The following is a 14,778-nucleotide window of genomic DNA, read 5'->3' on the forward strand; positions in this document are numbered from 1 at the left end:
AAATATCTCAAGTGTCACTTAAGAGTCTCTCAATTCTTCTTCTTTTAACTAGCCTTCATTCACAACTAATAAATACATAGAGAAGATGAAATCCAAAGTTTAGGACTTTAGGAAATAATGAGCTTGAACTTAACATTAAAGAAGAAAACTTAACAAAAATCATGGTAAATACTGAATTACTTATATATTGCGTCCTTGAAAGGAGCTTGTTTGCTGTGCTCCAGGCACAAAACTCCTTTTTTAGATATAGAATGAAAAAAGGATGGAGGGGAAATTTGGGAAAAAGAAAAGGGTATAAATGAGATAAAATTTTACCCAAAATAAAAAAAGACCACAAAATAGAGATATGAACCTGGATCACTATAAAAAATTCCCCTTGAAAAGTGTTAGATGGTATAGCAAAATAAGTAGCATATTCAGTAATAAATTACTAGAAGAAAATGAGTAATGCAGAACTTATCGTATGCAAGAATCATTATGGTGATGATCACCAATCTGATAAATTCACTGGGAGAAGCACAGTGGAATATGGCAATGTGGCATACTTGCCCCCATGTGCAATTAAGTGCAGATGGGGCTTGATGTCTACATCCAAACAGTTTATGAGGGAAGGACAATTACACGGAGGTAATCATTGAGATTGACAATCCAATTATTCATGGAAAATTCAATTTCAATTATTTTGACTCCTAATTAAGTTTTCTGATTGTTTGCACGTTACAGAGAAAATGTATATATTTGGAATTTTATGTTTATCATTTAACATAATATAATTTTATTTTCCTACACATACATTAAAGAGGTGAGGTCCACATATTTTTTTTTTCTTTCATCATTCCACTTTCTCTCTCCCTTTTGATGTGAGAGTTGAAAACAACACTTACATTATGTTACATAACACTAATAAAACCCATATATTTGACCCGCCAAACATTACAAACGGCATATCTCCCATCAGAAGAGTCACCAACACACGCCATGTCACGGTCCCCATGGGAATGATGGGTAGCCCCAACAGAATGTTCAAACATGAAAATCAAAATCAGAAAACGAAACATTGAATTTTTCTTTTCACAATAAATTAATTTTTCTCATGGTTAAAAACCGTTTGTACTTACGTCAATTTGTATGTATACAAACGTGTAAAACATATACTACATAGCAGTTTTTGCCTCATGCCAAGATTTTAGACCGTTAAATTTACCTGGCCATAAGGATTTTCACATGACAGAATTACTTATCATGTAACTTCTTTTATATATATATATATATATATATATATATATATATATATATATATATTTGTGTGTGGGAATATATCAGTCCTTTAACAGAAAAAATAAAACAATTCCTGCTGATACATTGGTAACTGTGCTTGCATTCTTTTTAATTTTTGTTTTTCTTTTGTAACGGAGCCCACCAAAATTTATTAGTGCAGAAAAAAAATTTATTGTCCTATCACATAACACATATATTTCCCATATATATATATGAGACAGGATCCTTTGACACCGGTGTCAAAAAAAAAGTTTGACACCTCATCTGAGAGCCGTTAGATTAAAAAAAATCAACGATTCTGATTTGTAAGCATGTGACACCATTGATTTTTTTTAATCTAACGGCTTTCAGATGAGGTGTCAAACTTTTCCTTTGACACCGGTGTCAAAGGATCCTGCCTCTATATATATATATATATTTTTTGAGGAAGATTATATTTGTAAAAATTTTGTTTAGAAACTACATTATATTTTATCGTAAGTGAATGAAGTCATACCGGTAAAACAATATAGTTTGTAAAACAAAATAAAAAATTATCAATATAACTCCCCTTATATATATTATATTAGAAATTAAATTATATCAAGCCAATATATACGATAAGAGGTAATGTAACGTATGGCCAAGATAAGGATGCGTTAAGAACCTTGAGGTCACCACCCTAAAAGCTAGCTCTAGTGGTGGGAGTGCCCAAGGCCTTATAAAAGCCATATTAGTTGCTCATCCAATCAATGTGGGATTATATATCTCAACACGCCCTTTCATGCAAGAGCCCTTTTAGGCTAGAAGCGTGGAAATTGCACAGGCCCATTTTTGGTTTACCTTTTTGTGTTTTTTATTTATTTATTTTAATTCCACTTTTTAAAGCGGGGGACGGTGAGAGTCTGATACCATGTTAAGAACCTTGAGGTACACCACCCCAAAAGTTAGCTCAAGGGGTGAGAATGCCCAAGACCTTATAAACTCCACATTAGTTGCTCATACAACCAATGTGAGACTATATATCTCAACAATCATCAGTCAATTTATGGGAAATGGGAGGAAGCATAAATTCTGGACAATTTTAGTTGTATATAGCACAATAAAAAAATGTGTAGCTATGGTCTCCAGCTAATTGAAGTTGACCCATTTGAAGGGGAGTCCGTCAAAAGAGAAATGGGCTCGAAGCTGTTGAAGAAGCCCCATATCTCTACTCGTCATACGATGGCCCTATAAGTTCGTGTTGGGAATAAATCTTTTCCATGTTAAAATTTTATATAATTAGATTATGTGAATTTTTTGTGTCTATATATTTCTTAATAATAATAATTGGACTCCACCTATTTAATACATAAGAAGAGAGAGATTCACACAAAAATTTCATATGAACATATCATATAAAATTTTAACATGAAATGATCCACTTTCTTATCTATACATGTCCCCGAAAAGGACAAAAAAGTGCAAGTAAGAAATTTTTCCAATTATTATACCCTTGATTGGGAGTGCATCTTTTGTATTAATAGTCATATTAATTACTGGATGCAACGGTATATTTATGCTATATATTACTGATATCATATAGTGTAAAATATAAAATTTATTTTTTTTCTCTTTCTAATACAATAATAGTTGATGTGACACATTTTTATTGGCTCGTAATACCTACGCACCCTAAATTTTTTCCTCGATTGGGAAAATTCCACTAGGACAGATTTGATATTAACACCAGCTTTAGATATTAGATTTGTTTGCACTGCCCTCTCTTCTTAAATAATGAGCGATACTAGGGAAAACTGCACATGGGTTTTAAAAGTTTTATCCCTCTTTTAACATTTTTTTTCTCTTCAAGTGGTCTAAAGCAGGTAGCCATGCACGTACTGATTTTTAGTGGGGTTCTACATTATTCAAGCTTTTAGGTTTCAGAGACCTTGGCTGCTCCCTAAGGTATTCTACCCCTTCCCTCACCACCCTAAAAAAGGCATTCCATCATTCACATTTCAAGTTAAGAAAAAAAAAAGTAAAAACATTTAAAAGTATGATTGATTAATATGTTTTTAGATTGATTAATATGTTTTTAACCAAACTTTTACCATATGGGTCTCTGACTTTAATATTGATGATGGGTGGCTCAACCATATTTTATACGGCAGTTCGATCTCTAAATATGCAAAATAATTAATCAATTTTTTAAAAAATTACGCAGATATGTTACAATTTATCGCATATCGCAACAAAGTTAAGGTACATTATATTGGATCATCGAGCAATATAAAATAAATGAGGCATATCTGTCTTGGAGATTTTGCACTTTGTCTATCAAATTGCTTGATTATTGAGTGGGTGTTCTTTCTAAATGAAAAACAAATAAACTGTGTATGATGATTTGACGTATTGGGAACTATAATCTTTTTAAATTTATTTATTATTGTTTCATTGGCCGGGCTCTCATTTCACCTAATTGGACTAATATTTGGTACCCATTATTCATTTAACTTATACTCAATTAGGAATCTAGCTAATTGTTTTCCCCCCAATAAATTAAGTAAATATAATACAATTGACAATTAAATATGCACCCACAGTTATATTAGGAATTGAAATTTTGTAACATTATTTGTTTTCAGCCAATTCAATCCACCAGGATAAACTTGAGAGCAATTAATTAAGGAATTTAAGAATTTAATTAAATAAGGATAAACTCTGATTTATGTTTTATTTTTTTAATAAATTAATATTGCGCTAAATTTTATTGTATTTCATATTAATTGAAATAATATAATTGCCAAAGTGATCACCTCTGTTATAAATGTTAGTTTATTATAAAATATAAAATGTGTATATTTGTTATGTAAATAATGATTGGTTCAATGAATATTATTTGATTGAGTAATAAATATACATGAGATAATAAATATGTGAAAGATTATAAAGATTTTTTAAGTGAGCAATAGTCGGTCCAAAAGAAAGTTATTGTTTAACAGGATTTTCCATTGCTGAGTGAGACAATTGCGATTATTAAAACCGGGATCAATGATAATGAAAAAAATAGAGTCATTAATTAAGATTCATAAGGCATACGTACTATGGTTACTTGTTGAGGTGTGGTTGTTCATTTAACGATGGACATGGCTTCTATCAATCTTGATTCAAATCAAAATAATACTACCCAAATTGGCATCTGATCCAAATCTCCAGATCACACCTCTAGGCCTTCTACTCGTCACCATGGTTCAAAAGTACACATCCACCAAGCCTGCAACGTAGCTAATATACTATTCCACAAAATGGTTACACCAAGTCCCATGAGAAAGTTGAATCACATGGTCATAATTTGCACTGAGTTTCAAAATAGAGGTTCGATACTTGTTGCACTACGATTCGACGGAGTTTGCGCAACTGATCAACCTCGAGGACGAGGATGTTTTAAAGGGTCGCATGTATCTTTCACGATACCATTTTTTTTGTTTTTGGTAAGGGGGAAAACTCACAGCACAAAATAACATTAAACAATAGAAATAATCCGAGATCTACAAACAGATGCTAAATCAGCATTAAACAGGAATTTAATACCAGAAGGAGACATGTCAGGACCATCAGAATTAACTATGTGATAGTTCGCCAACCAGTCTGCAATATTGTCACCTTCTCTATACGTATGCCTCAAATGAATTATCCATTCATTTGCAATCCATGCTCTATTTGAGAAATCAAATGACTCTCGCGAGCTGCATCACCAGAATTGGTGAGCAAAGTGATAGCAGATAACGAATCACTTTCAATAATAATTTTCCTCAAACTAGATTCCCAAGCTAATTCTAATCCCTTGAGAATGCCCCAAAACTCAGCGGTTAAAGCATTACAGACACCAATTCTATAAGAAAAACCATTTAACCATTGACTAGAAGCATTACGAAAAACACCTCCACAAACTGCCAAACCCTGATTACCTTTTGCAGCCCCATCCGAGTTGAACTTGACCCAATCATCTTCTGGAGGACTCCAATTATCCAAAATGCTAGATTTGATGCGCATTTGATGATTCTTCTTAGCAAGCTGGAAAGATTCCTGACATTCAAGAGCTTTGGATTCCACCAAGTAATGCTTATAATGATTATGAAGATTTGTTCCACCAAAAACTTTTTCATTCCTCCAAATCCAAGCCATCCAACAGGTAGTTGCAAAAATGGTATGCCACGGTATGATACCTTTAAAATTATCAGAACTCATCATATTACCCTGCAACCAAATCAACAAACTGTTAGAGAAAAAATAGTTATAACTATTGGCTGGAACCAATTCTGTCCACAGGCTTCGAATTTTTTTACAATCCTTCAAAAGATGAATGATGCTTTTCGGTTCCTCCAAACAAACAGGACAAGTAGAGGTACCCAAATTGAATTTCCACAATCTTTCTCTTGTAGGAAGTTTATTGCGGGAAACTTTACAGAGGAACAATTTGATGACTTGAGGCCCCTCCCACCTCCACATGTGTTTCCACCAATTTGCATTAACATGAACATAATCATTATCATCCATGAGAGTTTCATAAATTCCTTTGACTGAAATCACAGCTCCATCTCTTAAATTCCAGCGCATCTGATCTGGACCATCTAGGGGATTGGGAGGGAGCAAGCTTTTAATTAACAACAAACAATTAGCTGGCAGCCATCTAGCAAGAGATTCCATATCCCACTGTCCCTGGCTATTCACATACCCAGCTAACTTCTTACCTATCTCTTCCTATGGAATTGGAACAGCCGATACATCCATGAGCCTTCCTATATCTTTGATCCAAATATCTTTCCAAAAAACAATGCTATTTCCATCTCCAATTTCCCACATTAGATGATTTTCTAAATTTTTCCATACCATACAGATATGCTTCCAAAGTCTAGAATCAGTAATAGAACTATGAAAAATATCCACCCCATTATGATGACTTCCATACTTTGCACGAAGAACCTGGAACCAAAGGAGGTCTGGATAAGAAAAAACAGCACAGGCAAGCTTTTCTACAAAAGCATCATTAATCTTAGAGAGGCACTTTAACCCCAAACCACCACCAGCTTTTGGTTTTACAAGATTTTTCCAGCCAATCAAGTGGATCTTCTTTTTATTATCTGTATCTCCCCATATGAATCTTCTCTGCATTCTCTCCAGCTCATGACAAATTGATAGTGGTACTTTATCACACTGCATTTGATAATATGGTGGCAAGAACAAATTGAGTAAGTGTTATTTGACCTGCTTGTGAAAGACACCTCGACTGCCACCCATTCAATCTATCTTGCACCTTTTCCACTATGTTCCTGTAAGCCTCTTTAGAAGCTCTACCATGATTTATCCACATTCCCAGGTGCCTCCCCACATTCCTGACTCTTTTAAAACCACAAGCAGTAGTAATATCCTCTGCAATATTCTCTGGAGTATTTTTAGAGAAAAAGATACTAGTCTTCTGATGACTCACTTTTTGACCAGATATTTCTTCAAACAGATTAAAACATTTCATGACTGTTTCAATTTGTTGAAGATTAGCTTTCGCAAAAATCATTAAATCATCAGTGAACATCAGATGAGAGATTGGAGGACCCCCACTACCAACTTGGATCGGTTTCCACAAACCCCCAGCAACAACAGTATTTACTATATGACTGAATTTCTCCATTCCAAGCACAAATAAGTAAGGTGATAACAGATCTCCTTGACAAACTCCGCGGGAAGGTTGAAACTCATCAGACTTCACACCATTCCAGAGAATATTGAACTTAGTTGAAGAAATTGCAGCCATAATGATATGAATCATTTTCTCCGAAAACTTTAGCTCAATCATTATATTCCTTACGAACTCCCAATTTAGTCTATCATATGCTTTCTCCAGATCGACTTAATTGCCATGAAAGCTTTCTTCCCTCTCATTTTATGCGTTGAGTGGATTAGCTCCTGCACTATAACAATATTGTCTTGAATATGTCTTCCAAAACTGGATTGCACAGGAGAGATAATCTTTGTCATAATGCCTTTTAGTTTTGCACCACAATCTTACTCAACAGCTTATAGACAACCGGACAAAAAGATATAGGTTTAAATTGAGACATGTTGATAGGATTATGAACTTTAGGGATAAGGACTCTAATAAAATGGAGTTTATAGTAGCTAACAGATCCGAATTTTCCCACAAAATAGCTATATGATTAGAAATTTGATCTTTCATCTTATCCCAATTAGCTTGGAAGAAAATGGCTGGAAATCCATCATCGCCAGGAGCTTTATGGGGACGCATGTCAAACAGAGAACTTTTACTCTCATCCTGACTAGGATTCTTAGCAAGCAATCTCAAATCCTTTGAATTCAAATGAGGCCAGAGATCTTGAGAAGACAGCCAACGCCTATTAAAATTATCCTCTGCAAAGAGCTTCTTGTAGAACTCACAGGCCAAAATCTTCAAATCTTCTTGATCCTCAATCCAGATATTTGCATTATTTTTTAATCTAGTAATTTTGCTATGATTTCTTCGAACGATTGTATTGAGATGATAGAATTTTGTGTTTCTATTACCATCTACAATCCATTGTTGCCTAGACTTTTGAAACCAAAGTAGTTCCTCTTCTTCAAGTACCCTGGCTAGATGCTGTTGAAGTTGATTCTCTCTATACTCCAGTCTAGTTGAATCATTAACAAGTCTAGCAGCCTGAATTTTGTCAATCTGACTAGTCATTGTCTCCTTTTTTTTATGAATATCACCAAACACTTTCATGTTCCACTTGCGCAGATGAGACACCAGTCTATGCAACATGTAAAGGATGTCAAAGCCATGATCCCAGTACACATTGAGGAACTGATTAAAACTAGGATGATTTTGCCACGCCACTAGGAACCTAAAGGGCTTACTACCTTTAACATCATTGCAGTCCACAAGCTTAAGCAAAAGATGATTGTGATCAGATTTGATCCTAGGGAGATTAGTGACTTTAGCATCTTCAAACACTAATCTCCATTGCATATTAGCCACTATACGATCCATCCGCTTGTAAACTCGGTCTAAATGAGCCCATTTAGATCCTTGCCAAGTGAAGGAAGATCCCTTAAAGCACACATCTTCTAGTTGACAATCTTGCAGTACATCTCTAGATTTTTGACATTTAGGTATATTTGAGGGAGACTCACCTTTTTTTTCCCCCAACTAGCTGCTATTTCATTGAAGTCACCTCCCACAAGCCAGGGTTCATTTACATTTCTGCTAACACATCTCAAATCCTCCCATAAACTTTGTCTGTCAGCTTCCCTTGGACTCACATATATTGCTGTGCATAGGAACTTACCCCCTTGATTAAGAGTAACAATCATATGTAACATTTGTTTAGTCTGGAATAAAGGTTTTACCTGAACTTTATTTGAAGACAACAATATCCAAATGCCACCTGAAAAACCTTGAGCTTTTTCGGCCCAAATTCTATCAAAACCATATTTCTTCATAATACTTGTTCCTATATTACTATTAGTTCTAGGTTCAAGAATCACCAATATATCAATGTGATGAGATTTAATCAGATTCAAAATAACTCTACCAATATCCCTACCACCAGCTCCTCTCACATTCCAAAATAGAATATACATAAATAAACTAAGAAAGGTTTACAGGGTTATAGAGAACCTGTGGCTCTTCCTCCATGGGTGAATGTGACTCACACTGACCCACATTTGGGTTTTGATTCTGAGCAGGGAAATCCTGATCCATTTCTTGCTGCTCCAAGTCTGGAGGTCTAGGAGCATGAAGGCCTCCAACCAAGTCTGACTGCTTCTTCCTCTTGAGACTGGTATTTAAGGACTTCTGATTAGTGTACCTTTGGATTGAAGGGTTCTCTCTCAGATTAGAGGAGTCTTCCATTGCTACCTCTTTATTATTAATCTCTTTTTTATTTACCAACTTATTCCCTTTTTTGTTCTCTGAACTTGTGGCCCTTTCCTCCTCCCCATTTACCTTTTCCCTACTTATTTGTGAACCACTCTTCTTATCTGACCCCTTTTTACCTCCAACCAGCTTGAAGTTGTTCTTTGATTCCACCAACTGCACCTCTTTTTTTTATTCTTTTTTCCTTGGCACCAACTTCTGATTATGCATGCCCTGGCTATCTATCTCACCATCCACTTTATTCCGGTCCTCATGAGCTTCACCATTCTCTTGAGTTGAGTCATTAATTTCTGTTTCCAGAACTGCATATCTAGCAATAGTTTTTTCTGGAACTTGGGAGTTTGGAGGTGATGCTTCCCGACAAGTATACCGATCGCACAAGTAATATAATAGTAAGTAAAGTTCGTCTCCACAGGGATTGTGATCCTATATCAATTAATATTCCTTTCAAGAATGGAAAAGTTCAAAATGGTTTGTTTGTGTCAAATAATGTCGATTTGAGAAAAATTAAAAGTAAAGACTTGTTTTTGTATTTTTATATTGAAGAATAAAAATAAGAACAAGAATGATTTGATTTATAAAAATGAGAAAAGCATTGTAGCTAGAGCGCACTCACCTTATGATCCCGACTTATTACTTTGGATTGATTTAAAAATATTCAATTATATAAATACTCAGATAATTATCATCTAAAATTAATTAGTTAAATTCCAATCCCTTGGCAATTTAACCCTTTAATCCCAATTGGAATCCTAATCCCTTTGCAACCCCTCATGAGAATTAAGCAATGAACACGATAATTCAAACATCTGCAATTCAATACACATCTATTCCTAGCATGCATACAAACCGTTATCCTACCCCATTTCAGGATGAAAACCCCAATATTCCTATCTAGGGTTCTAACCCTCAAACTATCCTCAACTATCAGATTGATCAATTTTAATAAAGAGAATATAAATTTCGCACAAGGTAAAGATAAAGAACTTTATATAAATGAGTAGAAATAAACCAATCCGTCGTAACAAGGGTTCACATAGGGTTTGTGACCCTAACTACAATAAAAAATAACTAGCCAAACATAATCATGGCTAAAAATCCAATATTCATAAAAACATAAAGTAAAAGAGAAAGAAGAAGAACAAGAATTTCTCTTCGGAGCTCTCCTTCTGACGCACGACGGTCTCCTTAGGTCCAGGATCCCTAATTCTGTGCTGAGCCTCCTTTTTATAATCTTCTTTTTCATCTTCCAAAATTGCCCTCTTGAAAAACACGGGCTGTGATTTTCGCAAACTGGCGCTCTCAGCGCCAGTTCCACGCCAAGAGCGTGGTTGCTTATGAATCATCACGCCATCAGCGTGAAATCCACGCTATGAGCGTGGGAGAAAGGATGGTTTCACGCCATCAGCGTGACATCCACGCTATGAGCGTGGATCTTCATTTTGACAAGTCTCCATTTGACTCCAATTTTGTATGCTTTCCTACAAAATCAGCGTAAAACCAGTTGAACAATCCTGGATTTGGAATTTCAGCAAAACAACAATAAACTTTGCCTTTTTACTCAGGATTAACAATTAATCTTCCTCTTTTTGGCTTGAATTTACCCATATGCTGAAGGCATATCAGGAGGACCATCAAGCCCTTTCTGATTAGAACTACTGCCTCTGAAGCTTCTTTTTTGTCTATTAACCAACATCCAAGGACCAAATCTCCCTTCCTGAGTATGATCCCCTATCTTAGCTTCTTGATGAATTTGAACATTTATACTAGAGGTTTCCTCTATTTTATTCTCATTCTGATTTTCATGAGACAGCTTCAAAATTTGATTTTGATGCCCCTTAATTGTGCAAGCTTCAATTTTATGCCCATACTTTCCACATGAGTAACAAACTAGATGAAGCCCCTCATATTCAACCTGCTTGATCTTACCCTCAATTTTGTATTCAGCCTGAAGCGGCTTGGTCAAATCCAATTCAACACACATTCGCGCGAATCTTCCCCTGGCTAGAGATGTTGTAGCTGCATCCACCTTGATGAATTTACCCAACCAATTACCAATGCCCTTTAACAAGTCCGTATTAGTATATTCAATTGGGAATCCAGGCAATCGAACCCAAGCCATAATTCTGGCAATTGTTGCCTGGTACAGGTTGAAATCAGGCTCCCAAGAGCGAATGGCAAGATAATGATCAAAAATTACCCAAGGACCCGCAATTAAAGCATGAGACAAATCCCTTTTATCTGAAAACCTTACCAGGAAATACCCATTTTCAACATCCGTAACAAAAACTTGACCCTCTCTAGCCCACATATTTTCAATTTTTTTTTCATAAACATAAGCAACAATTTCTTACCAAGTAGCTTCACATAAATAGCTTTGTTCCATGGCCTCCATGCTTTTTCCTTGAATGCATTAGAAAGAATGAAATTTGTTCTTCCATCTTTGTCCATTTCCCAACTTATCGCAGGTTGCTTATCAATTGGTTCTTCAGCTTCATTCTCCCTCTCTTCCTTTTCTTGCTCAGACAAATTCTGTTCATCTTCACTGATCCATTCTCCGTTATGCCGCATCAACATCTCCTTGAACGACATCCCTTCTTTCATCCACTCGTCCTCTCTTGCCGTCATCGATTGATCATGACTAAAGGGGACATCACCCCCTTTGTATTTCTTTTTACTCCTCTTCAGATTATCTGCTTCCTACGATGATATTTCTCCTCTTTCTATTGAATTCATTGCCAGAAAACAAAAACCCCCAAATCGGAACCCTAGCAGAGCTCGTCACACAATTTTAGTTAATTATTGGAGTGATATCAATTAATTATGATTAATACAAATTAGTATTAATAAAATGATTAAATTAATATCGATTAATTGTGATTGATACGCTAATGCTGATACTAATTAGGATTATCATCATTTATTATTATTATTATTATTATTTTACTATAAACTTTTTTATAAAATGATACTTCACTGAATGGAATAAAGAACAAAAATGAATTATGTTGATGAATAATTTTTTGCAATATGAAAATGAAGAGGAATGTAATAGTATTTAATAAATTTAAATGATAAATGATGAAAATCACTGATTACATAAAAGTCTATAGCATGATCAATTTTTTTTTTTCCAGTGTTCTCCTAAAAAAATGGTTGTATTTATTTCATGTTATGGGTGAGACTAGCAAACTTCTGTCTTTTCTTTCTTCCTTTTGTTTTTTAAAGTTTAAAAAATGGTCTTCAAGCTTAGTACGCCTTAGGACTGCTCTTATTTGACTATCAAAACGTGCATAACACCTTTTAAGATAAGAATTATAGCTCATGTTGCATAACAATGATATTCACGGGATATTCCTTTATCGCCAAGTCGATTCTCAATAAACATTTTAAAGGTATTCACTATTCATTACTTCTTTATTTCATTTTTTTAAGGGAAAGTTAGTTATAATAGTCGTTGCTAAGGTATTAAGTTTTGTATTTCATAAATGAGAGAAATTACTTCCACATTTTCGTTAGTTATTAATTTTAAGTGCATTTTAAAATACATCTGATTCAAATTGGAAAAGATATAAAGTTGATATAAAAGTAGTTTCAAGTATTAAATATATTACACATCTAAAACATGTAAGAACATTCATCGAGTAAGTTTCCCCACTATTGTTAATATTAGACATTAGAGAAATGAAAGAAAGAAGAGAAGTCCAATCTGTTTAGGGTGATCGTAAATTTAGTTTGACTCGATGATATGTCTAATCCAAATCGAATCAATCCAGAAAATGTGCATTGGCATAGGTAATAAAGTTAATTTTTGTTTAACTCTAATAAACTCAATCGCAATTGGTTAAGCATCAAACTTTTATTTTTTTTCAATTCAATCAAACTCGAACCAATTTAATTATCATAAAAATGCTTATAAAAAATATAGTTATCATAAATACTTATTTATTAAAAACTCAACTCAACTCAATAAATTTAATCAATTTAGTTTTTTTTTTCGAAACTAATTCAACCCAACTCTTCTTAATCATACCTGTAGTTGGTTTTTAAAAGAAGAATTTCACAAATCACTTTTTTATATTCAACTTCACAAGGGGGATTTAGATAAAAGTGCGCGTGCACGTGCAGACATGTGTTTGAATATGTGGAAGCCCGCATATGAATATTATGCACACGTGCCCACATGCCTCTGTGAATCCTTGTAGAGTAAATTCTTGAAAAGGAGAGAAGGATTGTGAATGTGATTGCATGTGGATTCATAAAATCCCAGTCAACTGCACTGTGCCCGAAATTTTTTTTACAGTCTACATTGTCTCAGTTCTGCCAAATGCCCTTTTTATTTTTATTGTTTTCTCCCTTTGCATGCATAGTGATAGAATCTCTTCTCTTTCTCACACACATAGATAAAGAAAAAAAAAAAAAGTGAATCCTCTCACGTGAAAAAGTGATCATGTATTCATGTTATTTGATTACAATCACTCATTTAAAAATTATACATTTTTTTCTCTCTTATCTCATCATCAATGAATAGTTGTGATTAAACAACATAATCACATAGCCACTTTTTCACATAAGAGCCTCCATTAAAAAAAAAAAAAAGAGGGTGGTGTTTTTACTTGGAGGATGAGACATTGAGACTGACATAAAAAACAACAGGCACATTTTGCTCTGCAAGCTAAATAAATGGTAGTACAAACTATAAAAGAGGGTTATGTTTCCGTTGAGTCATTCTTTAATCGTGACACATGATGGGCACGGAAAAGGAAAATAGGGGCACAGGGATACTGAATAATGTGTGCTGTTTATGATCAAAACAGCATATTTCCTTTCCACATTTGAACACCACCATATCAGAATTATGGTGTACTATATATAAATAAAACCCATTTTCTAAAGGACCACTTCTGTTCCAACTAATATTGTTCTCAAATTTCAACTACAAAAAAAAAAAACCCTTTACTAATAATATCTTAGTAGTAATCTTGTATCAAATTGTGACAATATAATGGGTGTGGTAGAGAGAAAGAGAGAGAGAGAGTGAGAAAGAGGCTGAAGTGAAGGGATAGGTGTCCATACACTGTGGAAGGGGAAATGGACGTGTACCCGGTTTTGTTAAGAGGGTACACAGTGCCTCGCTGTCTAGCATGTGAAGGAGTTGTGGATTTCTGTTTCTCTCTCTTACATGCATCCACTTCTCTAACCCATCCAACTGGCATTTTTCCCATAGATAAGTCAGGACAAAACTAGTCTAGGATTTAAGTTCGATTCTCTTGGTTTTCTCCACCACCTATCATCCACTTTTTCAATTTTTATCCAACTTGATCATCAGTCATCACCCCAAACCACTACTAGAAAAATCCTGTACAGTGAGGGAATTATTATGCAAATTCCGTCACTAATTTCATCCTCGCTACTACTTTCTCTCGCAGCTAATAATAATAAGGTGGGTTGTTACTTGCAAGAGTTTAATTAATTAAAGTTTAACACTCTTTTTTTCCTTTTACCATTACTATATCTTTCATCATAAATTGGAGACTCCTCCTGCATAGCAGAAACGAGACAAACTCGACTGAGATTTTCTTCTGAGAATCAGAAGCTAAGAAATTAAG

General features: G+C 34.6%; 1 protein-coding gene across 1 annotated transcript; it reads right to left on the reverse strand.

Annotated features, from left to right (window-relative positions):
- Positions 1-10,769: 10,769 nt before the first annotated feature.
- Positions 10,770-11,797, reverse strand: LOC133299177 (uncharacterized). Its single transcript, XM_061498618.1, has 2 exons — positions 11,524-11,797; positions 10,770-11,410 (listed from the first exon to the last, which is right to left on the reverse strand). The coding sequence occupies exons 1-2, from the start codon at positions 11,795-11,797 to the stop codon at positions 10,770-10,772; spliced, it is 915 nt and encodes a 304-aa protein (XP_061354602.1).
- Positions 11,798-14,778: the final 2,981 nt, after the last annotated feature.

This window comes from Gastrolobium bilobum, unplaced genomic scaffold (genome assembly GCF_033153095.1).
Source record: "Gastrolobium bilobum isolate Gb01-03AN ecotype WA unplaced genomic scaffold, APGP_CSIRO_Gbil_v1 utg500, whole genome shotgun sequence".
Lineage (NCBI taxonomy): Eukaryota > Viridiplantae > Streptophyta > Magnoliopsida > Fabales > Fabaceae > Gastrolobium > Gastrolobium bilobum.

Excerpts from the sequence above, each read along its gene's own strand:
- LOC133299177 (XM_061498618.1), bottom strand. The coding sequence starts at position 11,797 with ATGACGGCAAGAGAGGACGAGTGGATGAAAGAAGGGATGTCGTTCAAG. Across the intron at positions 11,411-11,523 it reads TATTTATGTGAAGCTACTTG|ATAAAAGGGATTTGTCTCAT; the intron begins GTAAGAAATTGT and ends TAAGGTTTTCAG.